Source organism: Monodelphis domestica, chromosome 1 (assembly GCF_027887165.1).
Source record: "Monodelphis domestica isolate mMonDom1 chromosome 1, mMonDom1.pri, whole genome shotgun sequence".
In the NCBI taxonomy this organism is placed as follows: Eukaryota; Metazoa; Chordata; class Mammalia; order Didelphimorphia; family Didelphidae; genus Monodelphis; species Monodelphis domestica.
The window spans coordinates 213,876,772-213,903,360 of NC_077227.1; the positions used below are offsets into that span (position 1 = coordinate 213,876,772).

The 26,589-nt window shown below is 39.3% G+C and overlaps 1 protein-coding gene across 1 annotated transcript in view; it reads right to left on the reverse strand.

Moving 5' to 3' along the window:
- Positions 1–26,589, reverse strand: part of AP4S1 (adaptor related protein complex 4 subunit sigma 1) — a 62,987-nt gene continuing 36,398 nt past the window's right edge. Inside the window, 5 exon segments of the mRNA XM_056810434.1 lie at positions 1–654; positions 8,399–8,410; positions 13,429–13,497; positions 14,220–14,306; positions 16,906–17,105. Of these exon segments, the coding sequence (XP_056666412.1) occupies positions 526–654; positions 8,399–8,410; positions 13,429–13,497; positions 14,220–14,306; positions 16,906–17,105 (497 nt within the window). The 3' untranslated portion in view covers positions 1–525.

Here is a 26,589-nt window from a genome sequence, read left to right on the forward strand (position 1 = left end):
TTAAAATGTGAAAAGTTTATTTAGAAGACATACTCAAATGTAAAAGAAGTAAATTTATCAAAATGTATCAAAAAAAAAAGATAGGAAAAATCTTAAAAAGGAAAGCTTCATTAATCTTGACTCCTTTTTGTAGTTTTTCAAGCCAATTTTCAAAAGTCATTGCTGATAAATATCAAGTTTCTCTCCCACCTCATCCTGCCATTCCTTAATTTGCTTTGTGAAATTCATTGCCCAAAACACTTCATTTAATAAAATTTAAGAAGTATAAAGAAATATGTCTGGAATTGGAGTTGGTAAGATTCCCCACCTCTAAATTTAGTATATCCCATTTTGAAGATACTTCTTGTTTTCCATTTAGGAAGCGATGGAAATCCCCAAATTCCCAAACCATGCTTTTGGCACTAGACCCCAATTCGCTGTAGTGTGTGGCCTTGCAGATTCTCCAGGGGTGCAGCTGCAGGGGTGTTCTGTGTCTCTGGCATTTCCTGTGAATTGGTGCAGTTATAACGGCTATGGCTTCTTTATTCAGCTCTCTGCCATTTTGTCAAGAATCAGGAGAGGAGCGAGGATTCGAGCCTTATTAGTTTCCACAATGCAGCCATTCAGCACCATCTCATCCAAAATTATGTGCACTTTATCCAAGTTAAACATTATCTGGCAGAAGGTTAAGTCAAGGATCTTCTTTTGCTTAAAAAGTTTTACTTGAGGAATAATTAAGTTATAGATCTCGGCAGAAAAATTTTTTTTTATGTTCAAACTATTAAAATGACTTCAAGCACAATCCTAGAATTAAACTAGAGATTGCTAATACAAATGAAAATTTTTCATTTCTTATGCTTATATGATTGTGATGAGTTTGTCCAATTTTTCTTGGTCTGGTACACATAATATTAAGGAACTAAACAATAAATTAATCCCCATCATGGTTTAAAAGTGTGTTTCCTCATAAAATCAGTAATATAATACTTTTCAGGTGATCTAGAATTTTTGATGAGAAGAGGTGGTAAAACATTATTGAATGGATGAAATCTGCCTTTACCAAAACATAGCAAATGAAATGGTGGTCTTAGTATAAAAGCACAGTTGAGTGCTTATTCTTTGTTGCGTATTTAAAAAAAAAAATGTAACCTATCATATTCCTGCCTGAGCATCAAAAATCTACCAGAAAAGAACTCTTGATGTTCCTCCTCCAACTCTTTGGTAAACATATTGGTACAAATGGGAAAAGATCTCTTTTGGGAAAGCAAAGAAGCCACCTTAAAGGAAAACAGAATAAGTATGGGGGTGGCAACATGCTTGACATTTGCAGGGAAACCAAGACCCTAAATTGGAAAGGAAGGAGCAGAAATAGTATTTCAAGATGAAAGGTTTAAAAAAATGGAGTTCAAGGATCTCCATTTTATTGATGTTGGATCTGGAGTGTGAATTAATTTCATTTCATTTATCCCCCCTGTGGAAAAAAAATGCTCTTTTGGAATTTCTGATGGGATGTGAATTGATTCAGAGAATGAAGGCAGATAATAAAGATGGTTAGAAAATAGAACTTAACCAGAAATATAGCAGAATGCTCTTTCCTCAGAGGAGAGCAGCCTCAAAGTACTTATGGACTTTGAGGAAGGTTTGGGAGTAATGGAAAGGAAAAAATAGCCAATATCATTTTTTAATACTTAAAACAGGGGAGCAACTAGGTAGCTGAATGGACTAAGAGCCAGACTAAGAGATGGGAGATCCTGGGTTCAAATGTGGCCTCAGACACTTCCCAGCTGTGTGACTCTGGGCAAGCCACTCAACCTCCATTGCCTAGCTCTTACGGCTCTTCTGCCTTGGAGCCAATACGCAGTATTGATGCTAAGACAGAAGGTAAAATACTTAAAACATCACTGCCAGTTTTTGAGTTCACTACTGAACCTGGTCGAATTTCATAAGAATGTCTGAAACAAATTCAAACACAAACTTAAATGGACTCTACAGAGCATCATACAAAGAAGGGAGATAAAGTTTAAATAAGACAGTCACTCACTGCCTCTTGGAATTCGTGCTCTTAGTAAATAGTGGTTCACACAAACTCCCTAAGTTAGGTGATGCAAATATTATCCCTTTTATCAGTGAGGAGTGAGTCACCCAAAACTAAGGTTCTTCTCTAGGACCCAGGTCCTTTTCCCACAGCACTGCTTCTCTCAAAAGCCTTTCAAAAATACTGGGCCATGGGGGAGCTGGGTGGCTCAGAAATGGGAGGTCCCAGCTTCAAATCTGGGCTCAGACATGTCCTAGCTGTGTGACCCTGGGCAAGTCACTTCACCCCAATTACCTGGCCATGCTTCTGCTTTAGAACGATACTTAGTGTGGATTCTAAGGCAAGGGTTAATGAGAGCAAGAGAGCCACGTGTGTTCCTAACTTTGTATCATACCAATAGCACTCTAGCTGAAAAACTCAATAGAGATGCCTGCAGGGAAGGTTTTTCTGGGGTTGAAGAAATCATCTTAAAAAACTGTCTATTCCCGAATCCTGCTTCTACCGAAATGTGTCTCTTAAAGACAACCAGTCTGACTTTTAATCCGATAGTCTTCATCCTCCCTGACACGGCCGCCTCGGTCTCCTGGAGATTCCGCCTTCTCCCCTGGCCTGCCTAACGCCATTCTCTCACAGGTCTCTTTTTCTCCGGCTCTCCTCTTACTTTCTTAAAGTCATTCCAATCTCTTAACCTTCTGTTCTCGGTTCTCTGCGACGGCCTTTGCCCTGGGGATTCTCACAGACCCCTTTAACCATGGAGACCTCAAGGCCCGGCAGTCCCCCGTCCCCCTTGCCCATCCCCCGTCATATAAAGGAAGAACCTGGGGTGGAGGGAGGTGGTGACTTGCCCACAGATTTCCTGTCGGATGCTGGATTCGAACCTCTCATTTTCCCCAGAGCACTTTGTCCACTGCCACACGGCTTTCCTCTTCCGGGAGACCCATCTGTGCCTCTGGATCAGACTTCCTATCCCGGGCTGTCTCTGAATGTGGCACGTACCCCCGACCTCGCTTTATCTTTCCCTCCAGACTCGCACTAAACGATTCCTATCAAGATTACTAGTCATTAGCCGAGCCCCTGGGGTCAAAACCGGGGGCTTTTCTCACCTGCCTCAGGGCCCATCAGACTCCATTTTGTGGGATCTTCCCGCGGTCTTTCTTAGGTCTCTCCCGTCTGTGGCTCTCATTCTGAGGCCTCGGGATGGGCCTCCCTCCCTCTCTGAGCTGTCTGACACCCACACGCTGACTACGCCTTTCTTGAAACTTTGACTGAGTCGCACCTCCCCTAGTTCTCTCGCCTGTCATCTATAAAGGGCCGTCTCCTTAATCGGGCAAGGCCGGCCCTCGGCCATGTGCTACTGCCTTATCTTTGCAGGGTGACACGGACTCTGTGCTCCGGCCAAATCAGACTACTTGGCACCCCTAGTGGATACCCGCCATTTTCCTCCTCCTGCTCCAGTTTACTACTTCCTATTAATCCACTCGAAAAGGAAATGGCCAACCACGCCAATATTTTTCCCAGGCAAACACCATGGACAGCACTGGCCGGGTCCACAGGGTCCTCAAGCTTCACAAGGGCCAGGAAGACTTTCCTCCCAGTCACCTGGAGCCCTCTAAATGCCTTTAAAGTTCAACTCGAAAGCCCTAGCTCTTCTGGGACATCCTACCAGCCAGGGGACGGCGGCCTCCCATTCCTGCCCCATTCCTGGGGATCGCCCGTAGCCCATGGCCCTTCGTTTCTTGCCTGTTCACTCATTCGCCGGGCATAATTTTTAGAAGTTCCTTGTGTATGGGCTGTGGGTGTGAAAAGATTCCAAGGAGAGGAGCCATTTCCTAGCCAAGCTTCCTGTCCACCCCCGGGGCTCTCCCTAGAAGAGCCTGCTTGTACGGGAAAGAGCTCGACAGAGACCTCAGAATCTAGCACTCTAGCGGGTTAGAGCGGAATGCATAAGTTATTAAGCTTCATTCAAATAATCTTCTCTCAGAATCAACTCTTCTTTGGGCACCCCTGGGAACCGTCCTTATGCGACCCAGAAAAGAAACACTGCACTAAGATGGCTAATTAATAATGCTTTCCATTTATATAGATCAGCACTGTACTATAGCCAGGTAATTGTCAACCTAGAACTGGACTAGAATCCGAGTCCCCTGACTCAGCCTTGCCCACTGGGCTACCTTGCCAGGGCGCAGAAGCCTGAAAAGGTTTGGACAGAGAGAGGCAGCAACGGACAGCGTAAGAAAGTTTATGAAAACAGAATTTTAGAGAACAGTCCCGCCTAAATATCTTTTGAGGGTCAACCGACTGCTTCAATCAGCACCTTTACATGTTTCTGCTCCTTTCTAGAGGTTTTCAGGGAGACAGAAGAAAATCTGGGGTGGGTTCAAGAATCAAACAGGTCTGGAGAAGGTTCCAGCCAACCAGAGCAATTGATTTGCAATTCAGATGTACCCTCTGGCCATAGGCCAGCTGTTTTGAAACTGAGGAGCTATTTTGTTATGCTAGACAGCGGCATCACCTCACCGGGGGAGGCAACCACCATTTCCCAACATCCTGGAAATTCAAGATTTCCCAGTCACCTTGGGAGTGAGGTGATTCAGAACAGAGGACTCCAGGCACAGGAATGGCAGCCTGTCTGCTTTGGCTTTGGCTCAAAATCTCAAAAATGGTTCAGATCTCTGGCAGCCAAAGAAAGATCTAAAGGAGGGTTGATCAAATCTATTTTTTACTTTCTATTCTGAGGTCCCAGATGTCTGCGAATGAGACAAAGGCCTGAAGGCTAATATTTCTTTTAGGATCAGATGCACAGAGCTCTTTGAAAAACAAGCATTGGGGATTCACTTATTTTAAAACTTCTATGGCTTTGGGTTGGTCCTACTTCTAAGGTATTCCTGATGTGGGCCTAGGTTATGTCAAGGTCTGACGGTATGTCTCAAGATTGAGGTGAAGAGTTTTCTCATAATTGTGAATCTAAGCATCTTGTGTTTTACCCGAAAGGTAGCCTCATTCTAATCCACTTGCTATTGCTTCTGTGTTCTATTGATTGTGTACAGCTACTTACTTGGCAGGGCTTGTGGGACATTTCAGCCCTTCTCACTACCAGTAATGGAGTGGCCCAGAGTTCCTATACAAAGGCCAGGTAATTAAGGGCTGGAGGAGGATCCTGCAGGCACATGTGAACCAACTCAGGAAAAGAAAGATTGTTTTTTACCCTGTGTTTGAGTGAAAAGCTATTAAGATAATAGTAAACACATGATATATTTTGTTTCTTCAAAGTAAAAGTTTCTTTTCTGTGTTTAGAATACTGAGGATTAATGATATTTTGATAAGTAAATATTCATGACTCCTGTCAACATAGATCATAATTACTCCACAGTTTATGAACTCTTATGGCCCCAAATTCAACTAATCATTTGATGATGAGGATCTCTTCAATTAGCTGGGCTATTCCTTGGATGACAGATATAACACCGGGACAGTCAAAGTCTTTCCAGAGTCGGTAGTCCACTTTGGGAACCCCAAATTATTTTTGTATCCTAAAGTAACATTGCAGTAAACCTTTAGTGGAAGAGACACCAAACAGTCCACAGACATTTATTAAATATCTACTACGTGCCAGGCACTGTACTAGGCACTGGTGATACTAAGATAAAAATGAAGCTCTATGGGAGCTTTCTATCTATCTATATTTTGATCCATCCATCCATCCATCCATCCATCCATCCATCCATCCATCCCTCCACCCCCCCCCATCTATCTATCTGTATCTATAGTAAGTATATTAGATGATATTATAAAATAAGTATTGTTTTATTAGTTTAGGGATAAGAAGTAAAGTGGCTGACTTGAGAAAAGAACTGGAGTTTGAAGCAGAGCTGAGAGAGCATGTTAATTTCAATTGTTGACAGTTATAACTGGTTTTCTATGTCAATTACTCTCTCTGGCAGTTGGACGACACACTCAGAGACTCTCTCAGGGCTGGAGGAGGTAACATCTTTGCCTCTCTCTGTCTGAGGGAAAGACCTGAAGGAGCTCAGTGTTTTCCTTTCCCAACTTGGGAAACACCATTGACTATCTATTGTGGTTTTTATAGATTGGTTTATATCTCAGAAGACCAAAGAAAGATCTGGTCTTTGGTTTGACCTCTGAGTCTTAACGGTTCCTTGCATGACCAGGAAGTTTATTTGGGTGGATTTAGAATCCCTTAGAATTAAACATCCTTTATTATCCTTATATATTTCAATAAATATTTTATGTTTATAATAAATAAGTCTCTTTAGTGTCTTTGTGTCTGGCCCTGAAGAGAAGTTCACGTTTGAGTTCACATTAAGTCACTTAAAGACACGTTTGAGTATATCTATCAAAAGTATATGAACAGTTTTGAACCTGTATTGGTGAGTTTTCCCAGCTATTTTTAAAACTTGCCAAATATTATTTTTAAGGTATCTATCAATCTATCCATGTATCTTTATCAATCCATCTATCCATCCATTTATCTAGCTATCTGTCTACCTATCAGTCCATTCATTTATCTGACTATATTTATCTTTTTGCATATATATACATATAAAATAAATACAAGATAACTGGTGTAGAGGTGCTAGCATCTAGGAAAACAAGAGAAGTTTCATGGAGGAGGTGGTAGTATTTGATTGAAGTAAGCTTTAAAAGAAATGAGAAATTCTAAGAGGGAGTAGTGAAAAGGAGTGGATTCCAGATATGAGGGACAGCCTGTGGAGTGGCAAAGACTGGACTGGAGATGGAATGCCATGTGGGAGAAATAATAAGAAAGCTAGGTTTCTTGACAAAAAAGCACATGAACATAGTGATCTATGAAACTGTAAAGGCAGGCAGAAGCTGGGGCATGAAAGGTTTCAAGATGCCAAGCAGAAGTTCATTTGCTCTTACAGTAATAGTAAGTCACTGAAGTTTGTTGAGTTGCAGAACAACATGGTAAGACCTATGCTGTAAGAACATTACTTGGGCATGATACAAACTGATTAAATATTATTGAAAAAGCTGAAATAGTTTGGGAAAAACCTATGAAAAGGTCCTGAGAAGAGAAAGTAGTAACAGACACAGCAAAAATGGAATATAGATGTTATTAAGTCCTGATCTCCTCCCTGAAACATGAATTCCCTTTATGGTATCCCAGACCAGTGGTTATCAGCCTCTATTCAAACACTTTCAGTGACAGGGAACTCATTACTTCTAGAAGAAGCTCATTTTGTTTTGGAATAGCTCAAAGTATTAACTAGATCTTCCTGGATGGAGCTGAAACCTGCCTCCTTGTAACATTCATGACTTGGCACTAATTCTACCAGACTTAGTCAAACACCACAACTTTCAGGTATTTGAAAACACACCAAAAAATTGTTATCATATTACTGTTACTATCCAAATATAAATCATGTATTTTCAAAAGCTAGACTGCTTTTCAGAGGAGCCTCTTATTATCTCTAAGTGATAAACAGAATTTTTAAAGTAAAAAATTAACTTGAAAGTCAACTTGCCTCCACAACATTAAAAAAAAAATTCTATTTCTAGGCTCCTGCCAAATATCAATGTGTTGGAAAGATTTCTGTGCAAATGATACTTCTTGGGGGGAGGGGGGGTCTTTGCTATTTTGATTTAAGAAGGAAGATCAAGGAAAGAAATGAAAGAAAAGTAAGAAAAGACAATTAGCTCTTCTACCAAAGGGAATGATGGCAAGCAGGACAATCTTTCTAATCTTCTATCTTGTCTGGATTGCATCAGTATTGATGATCTCGGTCTCTGTGTTGAGGATCAAATGAAATACTAAATACTAAACATAAAGGGTTTTGCAAACTCTAAAGCACAAGGTAAATGTGAGCTATTATTATTATCAGTTTTATATTTGGGAATCCCTATAAATTCAGTTGCTCTTAAGAGGAGTGCTCTGGATATATCCTCTAAATTTTGCCCAGAGCCCAAGTCATTCTAGATCAGGGATTCTTGTCTTTTTTGTGTGTCTTGGATCCCTTTGGCAATCTGGTGATAGATGGATCCCTTCTTAAAATAAAGATTTTTAAGTGCTTAAAATAAAATATATAGGATTATTACTGTATTAAGGATAAAATTATAATGGAACAAGGTTATTAAGATATTTTAAAAGTTCAGAGAGCCCTGGCTAAAGACTTCTATTGTATGTTTGCTAGATGCTAAATAAAAAAAAAATAAAAGTGATATACAAATGACTACTTTGTCTAGAAATCAAGTTAATAATACTTTTTCTTTTTGTGAGGGAGAGGCATTCTATCCATCGCTGAGAATCTGGACCTGTGGAGTAACACTTACCTGCCCCATGTAGTCACAGAAGAAACACCGTATGGCAGAAAAAAAATAGGTACATAGTATTAAAAAGGATACATCTAATTCACTCTGAAAAAAAGGGAGAAAATGGAAGAGAAGAGAGTATTGTTACATATGGATACTGACCAGAGAGGGCTTCCTTAACATAGAAAACTATTCTAATTTAGGAAACAAAATTACAGAGTTCTGACTTTGAGGCATTTCTGAGGATAGGTTGTCTTGAGGAACTTGAAGACAGAACAATTCATGTCACAGAGCTGGCAGAAAGTTATATCATGTTCAATAAGAATGAAATTTTTAAGTTAGAGAAATCTCTGGCTGAGTCCTGATATACCCTTGGGAGCTGTTTCCTCAACAGCATCCATGAAAGTGTTTTGCCTACTGAACTACTAAACACTAGTTGAGGCTAATCTTATTTTTCTGAAATCTTGATTCTGAGAAGTTTCTCTCAGAATGAAACTGATCTCTGGATTGAAAAGTTGGAAATTCATTAAGAGCAAAAATAGGCTTGGCAAAATGTTCAAAACTCCTAAATCTAAAAATAAATCTCAGATGACAAGACGTCCTGCTTGAGTGGGACAGATGTTATTTTCTTTCCCAATGTGTTTTTTGCTCTTCTCCTCTTTCTGTTGTTGTCATCCTAAATGGGGCACATGTTGGGATTATATAAGGACTGTCCAGTCATCTCTTTTGGACTCAACCTCTATTCTTTACTTGTGTGGTTTATGTGGTCATTGTATCTCTCTGTGGATTATAGCCCTAATGCCACAACCTGTTATTTTACTTTCTCTGTCAGAGAAGAGTAAAAAATAAACAATGAAACAAATAAATAAACTGAAGGCAGGGTATAGTGCTCATTTCTCCTTTTGATTCCTCCAAAACTATGGCTCTGCCACTTTAGGTCAGGCTATTTCTTAGTGAGATAAAACCTCTATGGTTACAAAATGCCACCTCTGAGCTCACAATCTAAATTTTTATTTGGAATCACATTGAAACAAGTTTGGTCCTCTGAATTACTTTTGATAGGGTCAAATGACACTGCAAGAGCCTTGTTTGCCTTTGTGTTTTTGGCTGCTCTATTCCACTACCAATAGGATGATGAGATAATACATATAGAAAGCTGGAAAAAGCTTCAGAGACCACCTGATCCCAGAGAAGTTAAGTGGCTTGCCTAAGATCACAGAGACAGTTTTAATAATTTCAATTAAATTAATTAGTCATTTTTATAACTATCAAAACAAATTAGAAATAGAAATATATAAAGAATATGAATATATAAAATTATCAATACTGTTAACAATAAAAACATAAATTAATAAATTTTAAAAAACAAAGCATTTTCTCTCCTGCCCCACCCCCATTCTTCCACTAGGGTAACGCAAAACAATTTCTCATACTGGCCATGTCCAAAAATGGGTACTTCATTTCATATCTTGGACATCCTGAGGACCCACAGATAGTCAAGTGGCAGAGTCAAGATTTGAACACAAGTCCTCTGACTCCAAATCCAGTGTATTACCATGATATCTCCATCAGTGTTTTAAATCATATTGGGCTTGCAATCTACTAAAATAACCATTTTTTTTTTGTGAACAGTTGCTTAGGCACACCTCCCCCATTTTGTATTTCTGATGCTGATTTTTTTCAACTCCAGTGTAAGATTTCATAAGATTTCACATTTATCTCTTAGACATCATTGTACCAGAATTGGCCCAACATTATATAGTCAACTGAAATACTGTTGAATCCTGATCCTATAATCCAGTGGGTTAGCTATTCTTCTAAGTTTTGTGTCATATTCGGATTTCATAAGAATGTAAACCATGCCTCTAAGCCAAGGCACTGATTTAAAAACTAAACAGGGCAAAATGCCCATCACTGAGGCACTCTTCTAAAGAACTTCTTTCCAAATGAATAATAAATGATTGATGATTTACTTTTTTTTAACCCTTACCTTCTGTCCTAGAATCAATACTGTGTATTAGTTCCAGGACAGAAAAGTCATAAGGGCTAGGTAATGGGGGTTACATGACTTGCCCAGGGACTCACAGCTGGAAAGTGTCTGAGGCTAGATTTGAACCCAAGATCTTCCATCTCTAGGCCTGGCTCTCAATTCACTAAGCCACTTAGCTGCCCTTTAGTAATTTGTTTCTGAAGTCCAGTCATTTAACCAGTCTTGAATTCACCTAATTTCAGGCCCACATGCCTTATCTTGTCCACAAAAATAACATGAAAGACATTGCAAATGCATTGCTAAAATTTAGGGAAATGGTCTTTACGGTACTAACTCCCAGTCCAGTAACTGGTTAAAAAAAGGAAATGAGGGTAATATGGTATGATTTGTTATTGAGGAAGCTTTGTGGGCTCTTTGTAACCACTACTTCCTTTTCTAGATGTTCATTAATTATGTCTTTAACAATATATTCTAAAATTTTGCCAGGAATTAGAGTCGAGCTCCTTGGCCTAAAGTTTGCAGATTCTATCTACTCTTTTCCCTTTTTGGAACATTATGCCTTTGGCATTTCTCCAGTTCTCCAGCACTTCTTTCCCTCTCCATGGACTTCCACAGACTCCTGGCAGTGACCTAGTCATTGCATCTGCCAATTATCCCGAAGCGCAGTGAGCCCCTGGGTACTTTCTTGCTATCAATGTCCCAGGAATTGGTTCTGTTCTGTCCTTTCCTATCCAAAAGGCATTCTTCATGGCAGAGAAAAAAACAAAATGAGAATCCAGCAGCATTGCCGTCTGTCTTATTGTCCCTATCTATCTCAAGCAGCAGTCCGATCCTTCCTCTGGATCTTCTTTCTCCTAATTAAAAAGAGAAAAACCAACAACCTTTGCCCTCTTTAACTTTAATTGCCACTCACTGAGTATGATGTATCTGAAACTTTTTTTTTATTAAAATTTACTTTTTGCAAATGAAAATGTGTCTTTTTACCCTCCCTTCAGCCTTTCCCTTTCTGAGGAAGCAATAAAAATACAACCACAGTTACAACCATGTACAGTTAAATCAAAATAAATTTCCTCGTGGGCCATGTCTAAAAAGAGAAATCTCAGTCTATCCTCGGAGTCCATCATCTCTGTCAGGAATCAGGTGGCACACTTCATCATGAGTCCTCTAGAATTGTGGCCAGTCATTGTGTTGAACCATGTTCCTAAGTCTTCCAAGCGTGTTTGTTTTTACAAAACTGTTGTTACTGCATAAATTGTTCTCCTGGGTCTGCTCACTTCACTTGGCATCCATTCATATAGTCTTTTCAGGCTTCTCTGAAACCACCCCTTCATCATTTTTTACAGCCCAATAATATTCTTGAAGCTATTCTTTGACTTGGTGCACCCACACTAACCTCTGTAGGCAGTGCTCGGTTTCCGACCCAGAATTGTCTCTGTGTCTTCTGAGTGTTTTTCTTGAGAGTTTTTTCCAAATGTCTTAGGAGGACCACTACTCTAGAACGGCCATCCATTAGATCCAATCTAGTCTTCCTCTGAGCCTTCTGAAATGTGCTCTCCAAAAATCGAGGGTCCATTTCACACTAGGCCTCGCTTTTTTCTTCACGATGGAGTTTTCACTTTCCAAGGTTTCCATCACTTCTGTTCTAGCAATCAGTTTTCCCCTGTTGAGAATTAGGTCCAAAATAGAATGTCCCCTTTTTGATTGCTCTACTGCTTGAAGAATGAATTTATCATTGAACCAAATCAAGAAATTATTACCTTCTCTGCTTTTGGCAGAGGCTCTAGCAAAAGCCTGTGCCACGGAAGTCCCTTGGGCTGGGGATGTGTTCCAGACTCCTCATCTACTTCCTCTTTGTGTCCCAGTGGTGTGTTCAGTCTGTAGCAAAGTCCACAGACAGCGTCACGACTGTTCCTGCTCTGTTGATCTTTGCCCAGATGCTCCCAACCCTGCTTCCACCTCTGCTTCCTAAATTTCCTCCCTAAAGTATTTTCCTCTGGTGCTGCTCAGCTCCACTACCCTTTGCCTATTTGTTTTAGTCTGAATCAATCATATCCTTCCAGAACCAGGCATCTTATGCTGACTCTTAAGGACACAGCTGTCTCCTAAAGGGAATTTAATTTGGCCCTTGAACCACGAGTTTGGAGAGAGAAAGTCTTTAAAGGCAAAAAATTTTTAGACCACAAGGGTAATGTGGCTTTCAGTCAGGAAGGGACTGCAGGCAAAGGTAAACGATGTATTACTCCTATCATATAGAAGAGTTGTTTTAAAGCATGGTACTTTTTAAGCATTTTCATTAGCATTCTGTGACATATTATATGGGCAATAAATAGGGTGGACAGTCTGTGGAGAGAATACAGATCTATTTTTACCCAAGACATTAAATTAATGAAGACTCTTCCTTGATCATATCTCAAGATGCTCTGTTAGGGATAGCTAGGTAGCACAGGACAGAGAGCCAGGCCTAGAGTCAGGAGGTCCTGGGTTCAAATCTGGATTCAGATACTTCCTAGTTGTGTGACCCTGGGCAAGTCACTTAACCCTCATTGCCTAGCCCTTACCACTCTTCTGTCTTAGAATTGACATTAATAGGGGCACCTGGGTAGCTCAGTGGCTTAAGAGCCAGGCCTAGAGATGGCAGGTTCTAGATTCAAATTGGGCCTCAGACACTTCCCAGCCGTGTGACCCTGGGCAAGTCACTTAACCCCCATTGCCAAGCCCTTACCATTCTTCTGCCTTGGAACCAATACACAGTATTGATTCCAAAACGGAAGGTAAAGGTTTAAAAAAAAAAGAATTGATACTAACAAAGAAGCCAAGGGTTAAAAAAAACAACCTGTTAAGTATACCTATAACTCAGGCAATGACAGGCCTTCACTGAGAAAAGTGGTCCTGTTTTTAAGGGGTTCTAGATGAGGAATCTCAGTTTCTTAGACCTAATTCTATTATTAAAATGAAACATTTTTTAAAGAAAAGAAAGCTCTCAGCCACGCATAGGTTTCCTTGGTTGAGCTAGTGTAAGGAAAACTAATTGGGCATCTTTTCATTCTCAAACTACCATACGCACAACTAATTCAAAAATTCAAAGGACCAACCAACAGATAAAGAAAACCGCTTATTTTGCTACAACACTTACCACTCGGCTGAAATACATGTCCAAAACTTCCACAAAATTATGGATGAATTCATAGACAGCCATTTCATTCTGAAATGAAAAGAAAGCTGATGGAGGCTGCTTTTATTTTGAAAAGAGTCAGACCCAGAGTTAACCTCTAGCTGTGTGTGTGAGAGAGACAGACAGGGGCAGAGACAGAGACATAAAGAGAGATAGAAAAAGAGAGACAGAGAGACAAAGTCTCTAACTTCCAGAGAAAACTGTAAATACAGGAAAGTAGGAAATTCTCATTCTCCAGCCATTTCTTCTCAAGTTCATAATGAACCTAATAGAAATAGCAGGACTCGGTGTCTAATGATTACAAGAAGAGAGTGAGGAGTGCCAAATTCACCTTGAACTCACTTCTGCTTGCGGTTCAGATAACTCACTTGGAAAATAATCTGTATGCCCCGTATCACAGCTAACTGATGGACAAGACTCCTGGGTGCCTTCTCTCTCCCCCTCCGAATCCTAGCTTGAGCCCAGAAGCAAGGAGGGGAAGGATGCCAAAGAGGGCACGAAAGCCGGGGCAAGACAGGAACGTGACTGCCACACAGCTAGACTTGCAGAGAACATTGAAAGCTGCCCATCACCTAGGACAGATGCTCCTTCCATCCTCCTCTTGTGCCTTTGGTTCTCTAATAGAAATCAAGGCTTCAGATAACTGTGAGAAACTTCAGTGGTAATTAGGAAAGAGACGCCAATTTAGCAAAGGTGGGCCGACTAGTCCAAATGCTCTTGAATTCTTCACGGTCCTTTCTGTGTTTTCTTACCTCAGTGTCATTGATGCCCACCACGATGAAGAGAGCTGCGTACTGCCGGTAGATGAGCTTAAAATCCTTGTACTCGATAAAAGAGCACTAGATGGAAGCACACGTAGATGTCAGATCCTTACCAAAGGGGTTTCTGCCCAAGAATGCGCCCATTTCCCACTCAGTGGGCGTGCCTGTCAATACACTCCCAGAAATACGGAACATACCAAGGATTGGCCAACCTTGGTTTCACTTTTTTCTCTACAATATTTAGGAGACTACTTTGGATGCTTTCCAGGGGGAGGCAATAAGTGGTCCAAAGGGAAGAAAAGTGAATCTGTCTACACAGGGACCCATCTGTAGAGGCTTTTTTTTTTCTTGTTTCCTGGCTTGACTTCATGGATAGCTCTGAATATACATTTAATGAAGAATCTGAAAGAGGCAACAGTTTTGCTCATGCTGATTCCAATATGAAAATGACTAAACTAACCAGGAAGGGCAAGATTTTTTATTCTTTCTGTTTTTCCAAGCCTCACAGAAAACAACTAAAGACTCAAAGTTTCTGGAAATGTTTAGGAGTCATCAAAGAGCTATAAATTTCACAAATATGTGAAATTTATATATCAAACAAAAAAATCTTGATTTTTTTTTCCAGGTAGGCAAAAGAGATAGGTATTTATTTCTTCTATTAATTATTTAAAGATGGCTTTTGTGTACAGATGCTAGACAAAATCTCCTGCTGTAAACATAGCTTCATATGAATAAATAACCACTCTACCATCACTATCATATGAAAAAAGACCTCCCCTTTTATTTGCTCATGTACTAAAGGCATTGTAAGGAAACGAGGAGAAACTATGATGACAGACATCCAGGGAGAGGCAGCTGTAAGGATCCCAGGACTCTTCCCTTGGAATTTAGGGTATGGTTAACCAAATCTAGTCTGAGAAAGCACTTTAAGGCTTTTGGCAATAGGAGACTGTGTTACTCTCAAGGGGCTGGATGCACCTGTGCAATAAAGCTGCAAATTTTCATTATGGAAACTCTGCAGTTAGAGATTCATTTGAATATGGGGAGAGGGAATTCAGGGATAGCCACTTGCTGCTGGCTTTTTGAACTCAGAAAAAGGGTGAAATGCACAGTTCTCTGACTGTGGAGCCACTACCATCTCTCCACACAGCTGAGCCCTTCAAATAAAGATAACCCACTTGTGAGAATCAAACATTTTTCTAAAGACCCTAAGGAGTTGCTGGCATAAAAAGCTGCAGATAGAATAGAGGTCACCTCAGAACTATGCACACTCATGGCACTCACTTGTGCCAAAAAATTCGCCAGGTTTTTAAGATTCAAGGCGGCTTCTAATATGATTTAGGATGCTTCAAAAATTGCACAAGCTTTTTCCAAGGGCCAGTTTGAAAATAATGCTTTAATTTGGTGAGTTCTGGCTTTCAGTAAAAAAGTTTAACTATGATTGTTTCTCCTGATCTGTTTATATTCACTTATGTTTCTTTGGCTCAACATTGCTCTTGAACAGTTAGTTCTGTTTTTTTTCTGACTAGGCATTGCTGAGAACATGAAGTAGGATGTACCATAAGCCTCAGTATAACTTGGAGAGGCCTGATAAATAAACTTAGATGCTAAGAAAAGAAAACCAGAGTTTCAATACACAAGATATGAATACTTTATACAATTTAATTTTTTATGTTTATCTCAGTAATGGCCTAGCTTAAGACTTAAATAGGTAATTGTGGTGATGGCAGAGATAATCTAAATCAGCTTCCCATTTTTGCCTCAATTTTCCTGATAATTCTGTTTAAATTCTTCATTTCACTTTCCGTTGCACAGATAGGGATTCAGATCTGATTTTGTTTTTTTAAAAATATGAGATCCTGATCTAATGAAGAGTGCTTAATCTAGAGGGAGAGGAACTGAATCTCAGGCCCAGCTGCTATTCAATCCCTATATGGGTTACCTTGGGCAAGTCTCTTAATCATTCTGGTGCCTCAATTTCATCATCTATAAAATGATATGGTACAGCTAGATAACCTCTCAAGTTCCTTCTGGATCAAAACTATTTACCCACAAAGCCTCACTTTTGCAGGGTTGACAGGTTTATCTACTTATGAGTTTTTTCTACTTTTCCTTCATTCAGAGATAAAAGAAATCCAAAGTTCGAATGCTTTGATGGTAATGGGTGTTACATGAAATCAAGTTTTAAAGTCCCATTTACCATAAAAGTAGGCACATAGCAATGAGTAAACAAACAAGAAAGAATGTTATAAAACAGGTTCGAAATGGGCAAAAGGGTTTTCATTATCATTTCAGTCATTTGAACACTGTCTTTTGACTTTAAGAAAAAGTAATCCTAGCAAGACTTGTAAGGAATCATTTCCATGTTAACCAAAAAAAAAAAGAGCTATCGTTTTGGGGTAAGAGGAAAGCATCCGAATTGATATTCTTAGTACACCATATTCCAAATGGTGACCATACAAGGAGTTTGCAGTGTTCTTTGTCCCTAAAGAAAGAGAAAAGAAATACGTTTGAGGCCCTGCACTACTTCTGGGAGTTTGCACCTTTTTGGTGGAGGGAAGCATTACCTACTGAGAAGTAAAAAGGTAGCTTAAAGAAAATGATATCCTTCAAAATCCCATGATAATATGTCTGCCACAGCTGCCTTATTGAGATCAATAGAACTGTAGAAACTTACTTGTTCCTTGGACCGAGTTAAGCATGTTTTGATGACATCTGCTTCTAGAATGGTTCTCTTATTGATTTCCACATGTTCATAATATCTAGAAAGTCTAGTTTGTCCTTGTTTATTCACCATGAGGAAAAATTTTATCATTTTCCCTGTAGAGTATTTTTTGTTGATATAGCACAGAAATAGCTGTAATTGGCACAGCGTACCTGAAGGGGAAAAGACAGTAGTAAGGCCAGTTCAATTTAACAGACATTTATGGCATACCTACTAAATACAAGGCCCTAGACCTTGGGCAAGTCACTTAACCCCCATTGCCTAGCCCTTACCATTCTTCTGCCTTAGAACTAATACCCAGTATTCCATCTAAGATGGAAGGTAAAGTTCTAAAAACTAAATAAACAAAAATACATACATACACACATACATACATACATACAAGGCTCTCAGCTAACTATGAGACATGCAAGAACAAACTTTTTAAAAGGTCAAATTTCTCAAAGATTCCCAATATGTTTTCTAATTATTCAAGATGAATAAAATGCTCTCTACATAAAATCTTACTCCTTGAGATAAATGGCATCTTCTGATTTAATTTTTTCTTAAATGTATACTAGCACCCTATAAAAAGCTCTCCTCCTGATATCTCCTTAGAATACTGAAATGATCCCAGTTCTCAAAGGCTATGCCAGCAAAATTTAGGTGCCAGGAAACTTTGCCAAGTTGGAAACCCTTCAAATATGGTCCCCATGACAGACTGCCTACGCCAGCCTACATGATGAATTATTTGGTCAAAGCAACCAGGAAACAATTTTTTTTAAGGCCCAGTTTTCTGTGGTCACCTTCTCTTCTTTCAGTGACTGTCATGACCCAGATGTCTATCCATCCATCCATCCATATGCATGAAGTATTGCTGATTTAAAAAGGAGTTCCCTGTTCAAGATGTAATGAGTTGTTAAGCCACTTGTTAAGCCGCTTTGGCTGGTTGGCCAAACCACTACCATCACTTGGATCACCACTTCCCTTCCTTCCGTGGGGGCAGCGCTGGAAGGACAGCTGGCTTTGGAGCCCGCACCCTGCTCCCCACTAGTCCTCATAGCCATCACCCCTGGAGAGACCCAACCCCAACTACCTGACTACTCCATAAGTGGTGTAGCCATCATCTCCCTTAATATTAATAGCCACAGCCATGGAAGGCCTGGAAAAAAAAAAGTTCTTGCCACTGGAGTCTTTGAAATGATTAAATGATTCAAAATTAGAAATGGATGGAGCCATCATTGGAAATTACAATAAAGAGAAAACATCCCCAGGTGTCTGGCCGCTGGACTCTGAGGATCCCTGAGCCATTCTATCTGCCCCTCCGGCAGAGCACTCCTAGATGTGTTATTTCACCCTCTTACTGGAGAGCTTATAACTCTATTTCAGTATATCTTATTTCATTTGAAATACTCTGTATTTTGTTTTATGCATTTAAAAACATTATTCTGAGAAAGGGTCTAGCCTTCACCAGACAACCTTTCCAAAAGCAGTCCATGATGGTGCGCAGGTTCGGAGCCTTTGCCCTGTCGGAATCTGAGGTTCTTGGAAGGTGACAGAGACTGTTCTCTTTTCTTTCTCTATTCTCAAAGTGTAGCAAAATTCTTGGCACTGCGGTTTAATAAGCACTGGTTTATTCATCCATGAACTCTTTTACTTATTATTTAATGGAGTAACTGAAATATGCCAAAGTGACATTCTAATCATAAGCATAAGGACCATGATGAATATAACAGATTCTGTGCCAACATCAGTTGCAGAGGATGAAGAGGTAAAAAAATTCTACAAAGAACTCGAAAAGGTCTTCCCAACAAAGTCTACATTGATGCTCAAGGAATTTAACGTGAAAATGGGTACAGGGGATAGAGTATGGTGAGAAATATGTTGGAAAAATATGGGTTGAGATTAAGAAATGAATGGGGGTGGGGTGGGGAAGGCAGCTAGGTGCTTGGTGGATGACCCAGAGACAGAAGGTCTTGAGTTCAAATCGGACCTCAGACACTTCCCAGTTATGTGACTCTGGACAAATCACTTAACCCTAACAGCCTGGCCCTTATTGCTCTTGGGTCTTAGAATTTGTGGGTTTTAAAATGTTGTGGCAGGGGCACTGCATTCTCCAGCGAGCCCCAGGGGTCCCCCCCAACCCCTATTTCCAGGTGTGGGATTGGTCTATATAAGGACCAATCACGTGCCTCGGAGGGGGTCTGAGAGAGGCTAGTCAGTTTCAGGCAGCTGGAACTCTCGTTTTCTTTCAATTAAAGTTTTATTGTTTAAAAAAGGAAAGAGCTTTTATTTTAATAATTTCAAATTGCTACTAAGATAGAAGGTAAGGGTTGAAAAACACAAAAACGTGGAGGTAGAAGAATAGTACCAGCTACAAAGGAGCAAAGAGTCATGGAAGTAAAAATGAGTCTGTATAAATTTTGGTATAAGACTCTATTAAATCTCAATAGACGCAGAAAAAGCCTTTGATAAAATACAACACCCATTCCTATTAAAAACACTAGAAAGCATAGGAATAGAAGGGTCATTCCTAAAAATAATAAATAGTATATATCTAAAACCATCAGCTAATATCATCTGCAATGGGGATAAACTAGATGCATTCCCAATAAGATCAGGAGTGAAACAAGGATGCCCATTATCACCTTTATTATTCAACATTGTACTAGAAACACTAGCAGTAGCAATTAGAGAAAAAGAAATTGAAGGCATCAAAATAGGCAAGGAGGAGACCAAGTCATCACTCTTTGCAGATGACATGATGGTCTACTTAAAGAATCCTAGAGATTCAACCAAAAAGCTAATTGAAACAATCAACAACTTTAGCAAAGTTGCAGGATACAAAATAAACCCACATAAATCATCAGCTTTTCTATATATCTCCAACACAGCTCAGCAGCAAAAACTAGAAAGAGAAATCCCATTCAAAATCACCTTAGACAAAATAAAATACCTAGGAATCTACCTCCCGAGACAAACACAGGAACTATATGAACACAACTACAAAACACTCTCCACACAACTAAAACTAGACTTGAGCAATTGGAAAAACATTAACTGCTCATGGATAGGACGAGCCAATATAATAAAAATGAGCATCCTACCCAAACTTATTTATCTATTTAGTGCCATACCCATGGAACTACCAAAATACTTCTTCACTGATTTAGAAAAAACCATAACAAAATTCATTTGGAACAACAAAAGATCAAGGATATCCAGGGAAATAATGATAAAAACCACATATGATGGGGACCTTGCAGTCCCAGACCTTAAACTATACTACAAAGCAGCAGTCATCAAAACAATTTAGTACTGGCTAAGAGACAGAAAGGAAGATCAGTGGAATAGACTGGGGGAAAGCGACCTCAGCAAGACAGTATACGATAAACCCAAAGATCCCAGCTTTTGGGACAAAAATCCACTATTCGATAAAAACTGCTGGGAAAATTGGAAGACAGTGTGGGAGAGATTAGGAATAGATCAACACCTCACACCCTACACCAAGATAAATTCAAAATGGGTGAATGACTTAAACATAAAGAAGGAAACCATAAGTAAATTGGGTAAACACAGAATAGTATACATGTCAGACCTTTGGGAGGGGAAAGACTTTAAAACCAAGCAAGACATAGAAAGAATCACAAAATGTAAAATATAATTTTGACTACATCAAATTAAAAAGCTTTTGCACAAACAAAACCAATGTAACTAAAATCAGAAGGGAAACAACAAACTGGGAAAAAATCTTCATAGAAACCTCTGACAAAGGTTTAATTACTCAAATTTATAAAGAGCTAAATCAACTGTACAGAAAATCAAGCCATTCTCCAATTGATAAATGGGCAAGGGACATGGATAGGAAGTTCTCAGATAAAGAAATCAAAACTATTAATAAGCACATGAAGAAGTGTTCTAAATCTCTTATAATCAGAGAGATGCAAATTAAAACAACTCTGAGGTATCACCTCACACCTAGCAGATTGGCTAACATAACAGCAGGGGAAAGTAATGAATGCTGGAGGGGATGTGGCAAAGTAGGGACATTAATTCATTGCTGGTGGAGTTGTGAACTGATCCAACCATTCTGGAGGGCAATTTGGAACTATGCCCAAAGGGCGACAAAAGAATATCTACCCTTTGACCCAGCCATAGAACTGCTGGGTCTGTACCCCAAAGAGATAATGGACACAAAGACTTGTACAAAAATATTCATAGCTGCGCTCTTTGTGGTGGCCAAAAACTGGAAAACAAGGGGATGCCCATCAATTGGGGAATGGCTGAACAAACTGTGGTATATGTTGGTGATGGAGTACTATTGTGCTAAAAGGAATAATAAAGTGGAGAAGTTCCATGGAGACTGGAACAACCTCCAGGAAGTGATGCAGAGCGAGAGGAGCAGAACCAGGAGAACATTGTACACAGAGACTAATACACTGTGGTATAATCGAACGTAATGGACTTCTCCATTAGTGGCGGTGTAATGTCCCTGAACAATCTGCAGAGATCTAGGAGAAAAAACACTATTCATAAGCAAAGGATAAACTATGGGAGTGGAAACACCGAGGAAAAGCAACTGCCTGAATACAGCGGTTGAGGGGACATGACAAAGGAGAGACTCTAAATGAACACTCTAATGCAAATATTTTCAACATAGCAATGGGTTCAAATCAAGAAAACATGTAATGCCCAGTCGGCTATGGGGGGTGGGGGGAGGAAAAGAAAATGATCTATGTCTTTAATGAATAATGCTTGGAAATGATCAAATAAAATATTTAAAAAAAAAGAAAGAAAAAAAGACTCTATTAAGCTAAATCAACTCAAGTATTTATTAATAAGTTGGAAGGTCAGGCAATAGATGAAAAAAATGGAACAGATATAAATTTGTTAATGATGTCAGTAAAATCACCACATTTGGACTCAAACGACTCATTCCCCAGTTTACTATACAAGGAAGTAGAAGTGACACAAAAAAAATGAAGTTGAGAAGAGCACCTTAATGAGATGAAGTATATGAGGAAGAGATTTGCACTGGAGGGAGTAAAATTTCAAAAGTACTGATTTTTGAAATATCAGAGGTGAATATATCAAATGCTTAAAAATTACAGGTGGTATTTATTACAATCAAAAGAATGAGGGAGAGAGGCATCAATAACTATTCATCTATATAACTACTTTGTCACCCTATTTACTTTTTTTTCATCCTTCCCTCCCTCTTAGAAAGGATACCAAGGATTAATTCTAAGGCAGAAGAGCAGCAAGAGGTAGGCAGCTGGGGTTTAGTGACTTGCCCAAGGTCATACAGCGAGGAAGTGCCTGGGGCCAGATTTGAAACCAGGCTTTCAGGTATCCAGGCCTGGCTCCTTATCCACTGAGCCACTTAGTGGCTCCCCTCATTCACTTTATAAGAATAATTTCCATACACATGGAGGACATCCTTAAATAACACCATAATAACAATGATGATGATGACATATCATATTTATTTATTGCTTTAAGTTTCACAATGTGCTTTAAAAACATTATTCATTGATCCTCACCCAGCCCTAAGAAGTGGGTGGTATGAGCTCGTGTAGACAGTTCTCTATAGCACAGCACATCTTCCCACTAACTTAACTGACAGAAAGATTTAAAAAAAAAATAGAAAAACCTGTTGTGTTTACTCCTTTTTAATTACTTCAATGTATTTAACTTGTTAGATCAGAATTTAGCCTTAAGGGCCCTCCTACACCAACAGTTAGCCACATCTGTGTTCACACCACACAAGATTCTTTGGTAGAAGCAATCACAGGTACATTCTGTACAATGATCTTCTGACGTAATATCAAAGTGGCATAAAACTGTGAACTATATGCTTGCCAGAGATGTTTGCAATTGTCATAGAAGAGATATTCTCATTAGGTGATGTCATGCAATTTTTTTTTATTTTGATTTTGACTGCAAACCCTAGAATGTACAGGGTCTCTACCCTGGGATCCACAACCACTCAAAAGAGATCAGCTTAACAATTCAAACAAGCTGGATGGAAGTCAAAAAGACCTATAATCTACCCAGTTATGTCACACATGAGAAATTCATTGATTTTTGTCCATTAATATATGTATCTTGCATAGATTTGGGCCCAAAACAGAAAAAAAAAAGGGAATTCAAATGGGCTGTACTTGGAAAATTGTGCAGGGCTTTTAATAATCCAAAGATGTTCTCAGGTACATGAACCAATCTTTTTAACATCATCATGCTTCCAGGGATGCTACCTGGCTGTGACTAGTAGGAACACCATTATCTCCAAAGACTCAAAACTGTTGGTAAGCCAAAGGGAAGTAGAGAGATCCTGTGGACATAAGTAAGCTATAGCATATTACCTAATGAGAATTTAAACATGGAAGTAATTTTTTTAAAATCCTTTTTGGTTGCATGTCCAATTAATTTGCTTTTCCTCTATTTTATATATATATATATATATATATATATATATATATATATATACATATATATATATATATATAATTTTAAACCTTACCTTCCATCTTGGAATCAATACTGTGTATTGGTTCCAAGATTGAAGAGTTTTCCTCTATTTTATTAATGGGTGTGGCTCTGATTCCACTGAGTTACCTAGCTTCCCCCTCTTGTAGGATTTTGTACTCCTCAATACTATATTTAGAGATGGTTCATTAATAATTTCAGCATTAGCTATGGATTTTCCAGCTGAGGTTAAAAATCCTCTTTGGAGCCATAACATCCCGACTGAGTAACAAATGCCGAAAGCATATCTAGAATCCGTATAAATTGTTGCCTTTTTATCCTTGGCAATTATACAAGCTTGTTTTAGAGCTATGAGTTCTGCTCCTTGAGCGCTAATGTTAGAAGGTAGTGAAGCTGACCATTCAGTGGCAAATTCTGAGACCAAGGCAGCTCCAGTGTAACGTATGCCATCCCTCATAAAAGAGGAACCATCGGTAAATAAAATCAGATCTGCATTGTCTAAGGGAGTGTCCAAGAGATTATCTTGAGGCTTTTCTGCCATGGACACTAACGTTTCACAGTTATGTAGTGGTTCTCCTGAAGTAGGTAAATCTGGAAGCAAGGTGGCAGGGTTAAGAGTTGAACAGCGTTTCAAGGTAATATTTTCACTATTTAATAAGGTTATTTCATACCTTGTAATTCTCTGATCCGAGAATGCCTGTGTTCTATGTTTTATCAATAATGCTTCAATCTCATGTGGGCACATTATTGTTAATGGACATCCCAATACTAAATCAACGGTTTTTGTTACTAGTAAGGCTGTAGCAGCTACTCCTCTAAGGTATGGTAGTGCTCCTGCTGCTACTGGGTCTAGTTGGGCAGAATAATAAGCAATTGGGCGCTGAGAAGGTCCCAAAGTCTGAGTTAACACACCAGAGGCTACTCCTCTTCGCTCATACACATATAAAGTAAATGGCTTGTTGTAATCTGGGATGCGTAGAGCAGGGGCAGACATGATAGCCTTTTTTAGATCTGATAGAGCTGACAAGTGTTCAGGCTCTAATTTGAGGGGTTCAGGAACCGAATCCTTTGTTAATGCTATAAGGGGTTTAGTGATTTCCCCATTGCAAGGAATCCATTGTCTACAAAACCCTATTGCTCCTAAAATTGCTTTCAGCTGTTTCTTAGTGGTAGGAGCACTCAATTTTTGAATGTTCTCAATTCGTTTTGGAGAAATATAACGAGCACCCGTAGTCAAGATGAATCCCAAATATTCTACTTTTTGGAGACACCAATGAACTTTATCCTTAGAGATTTTATGTCCTCTTTTGTGCAATTCCAAAAGAAGGTGTTTGCTATCTTCTTGACATGTTTTTCGCATCTGTTGAAGCCAAGAATAGATCATCTACATATTTGATTAATTTGCTATTTTTAAATGATATTGTCTGTGTCTTGGCTCAAAATTTGCTCAAATAAGCTTGGACTTTCGACATAACCCTGTGGCAGCCGACACCAGGTATATTGTGAGCCCTTCCAGGTGAAAGCAAAAATATGCCTGGAGTTTTCATGTATTGGTATGGAAAAGAAAGCTGAACACAAGTCTACTACTGTAAAGTATGTAGCTGTGCTAGGAATAGATGAAATAATAGTATGTATGTTAGAAACTACGGAGTGTCTCCTTATAACGTGATTATTCATTGCCCTTAGATCCTGTACGAATCTATAGATGTGCTTGCCATCGGGCCCTTTTTTTGGTTTTTTAATTGGCAGGATGGGCGTGTTGTATTCAGATTTGCAAGGGATTATTATTCCCTGTTCTATTAATGAGTTAATAACTGGTGTAATACCCTCAATTGCCTCCTTTGAGAGGGGATACTGAGGGATAGAAGGAGGTGGGCTAGATTTAGTTTTTATCTGCACAGGAACAGCAGATTTAAGTAAGCCTACATCAGAGGAAGATGTGGCCCAAAGAGACTCCGGTATATCTTTAGGTATTTCAAAAGTGGAAGGCTCTTTTGCCTCCTGGTTTTCCGAGAGAAGTACAGGGAGTAAATTTAAAGATTCCTCTGGTACTTCTAATGATAATGAGCCATCTGGGGAGCAGGTTATTGTGGCTCTGAGTTTGCATAGAAGGTCCCTCCCCAGCAAATTTAAAGGGGAGTCAGGCATCAAAAGGAAGGAGTGTTGTACCTCTAGGGGTCCTACAGACACCATTCTAGGAGGAAGGCTTTTAACTCTTTGGGTTATTCCTGATACTCCCATTACATTTTCTGAGCCAATAGAATAACATTGTAAATCAGGTGTTCTCTTTAATACAGACCAGGAAGCTCAGGTGTCTAATAGACAATCATAATAGGTGTTACCCACCTTTAAGGTAACATGGGGTTCATTAGTATGGGGAGGGCAGTGGATAGGGACAACGGGTAGTAGGACATCAGGGTCCGGGAAATCAAAGGTTGTATCCTCTGATTCCTGTGCCCCAGCCCCCCCCCCCCCCCGGACACCATCATTGTGTTTGGGATATTCCTTGGGCACCCCCCTGAAGGGCACCTCTCTGAGGGTCATTAGTACCTCGAGTATTTTTTGGACGAGCGCCATTTCTTATATATTGTTGTTGTTCATTAACATTATAATTTTCTTCAATTGGAGCATTGTCATTATTTTCCCAATTCCTATTTCTATAATTCTGGTTTCTAAAGTTCTTATTTCTATATTCATTATAGTTATTTCCATAGTCATTATTATAATTTCTAGAATTCTGGTTTCTATAACCATTATCATCATTTCTATAGTTATTATTTCTAAAGCTATTATTAAACTGTGTATTCCTTCCAATCATCTTAAGAAAGGTTCTACATTCCATCATTTTATGGCCCTTCTTCTCACAGAAGTGGCAAGTAATGGATTGATAATTGGATTTCTGGAGAGGGGCAATTGTCATTGGTTCATTATCATGCCGACTTTCTAATTTAGTCATCCTATCTATTAAATATCTTATTTTTTTCTTCACTTCCTCCATGTCATCATTATTTTCTTCCTCCTTTTCCTTGTTTCCATTTAAAACATATATAGCTGTTTTTCGCAATTCTTCAAGGTCCATATCTGACCATCTTGGGCATTGTGTTCTAAAATAATTCTTAATTGCTTTGCAAGAGTTATTTACAAAGATTCTTCTAACTTGTCTTAAAC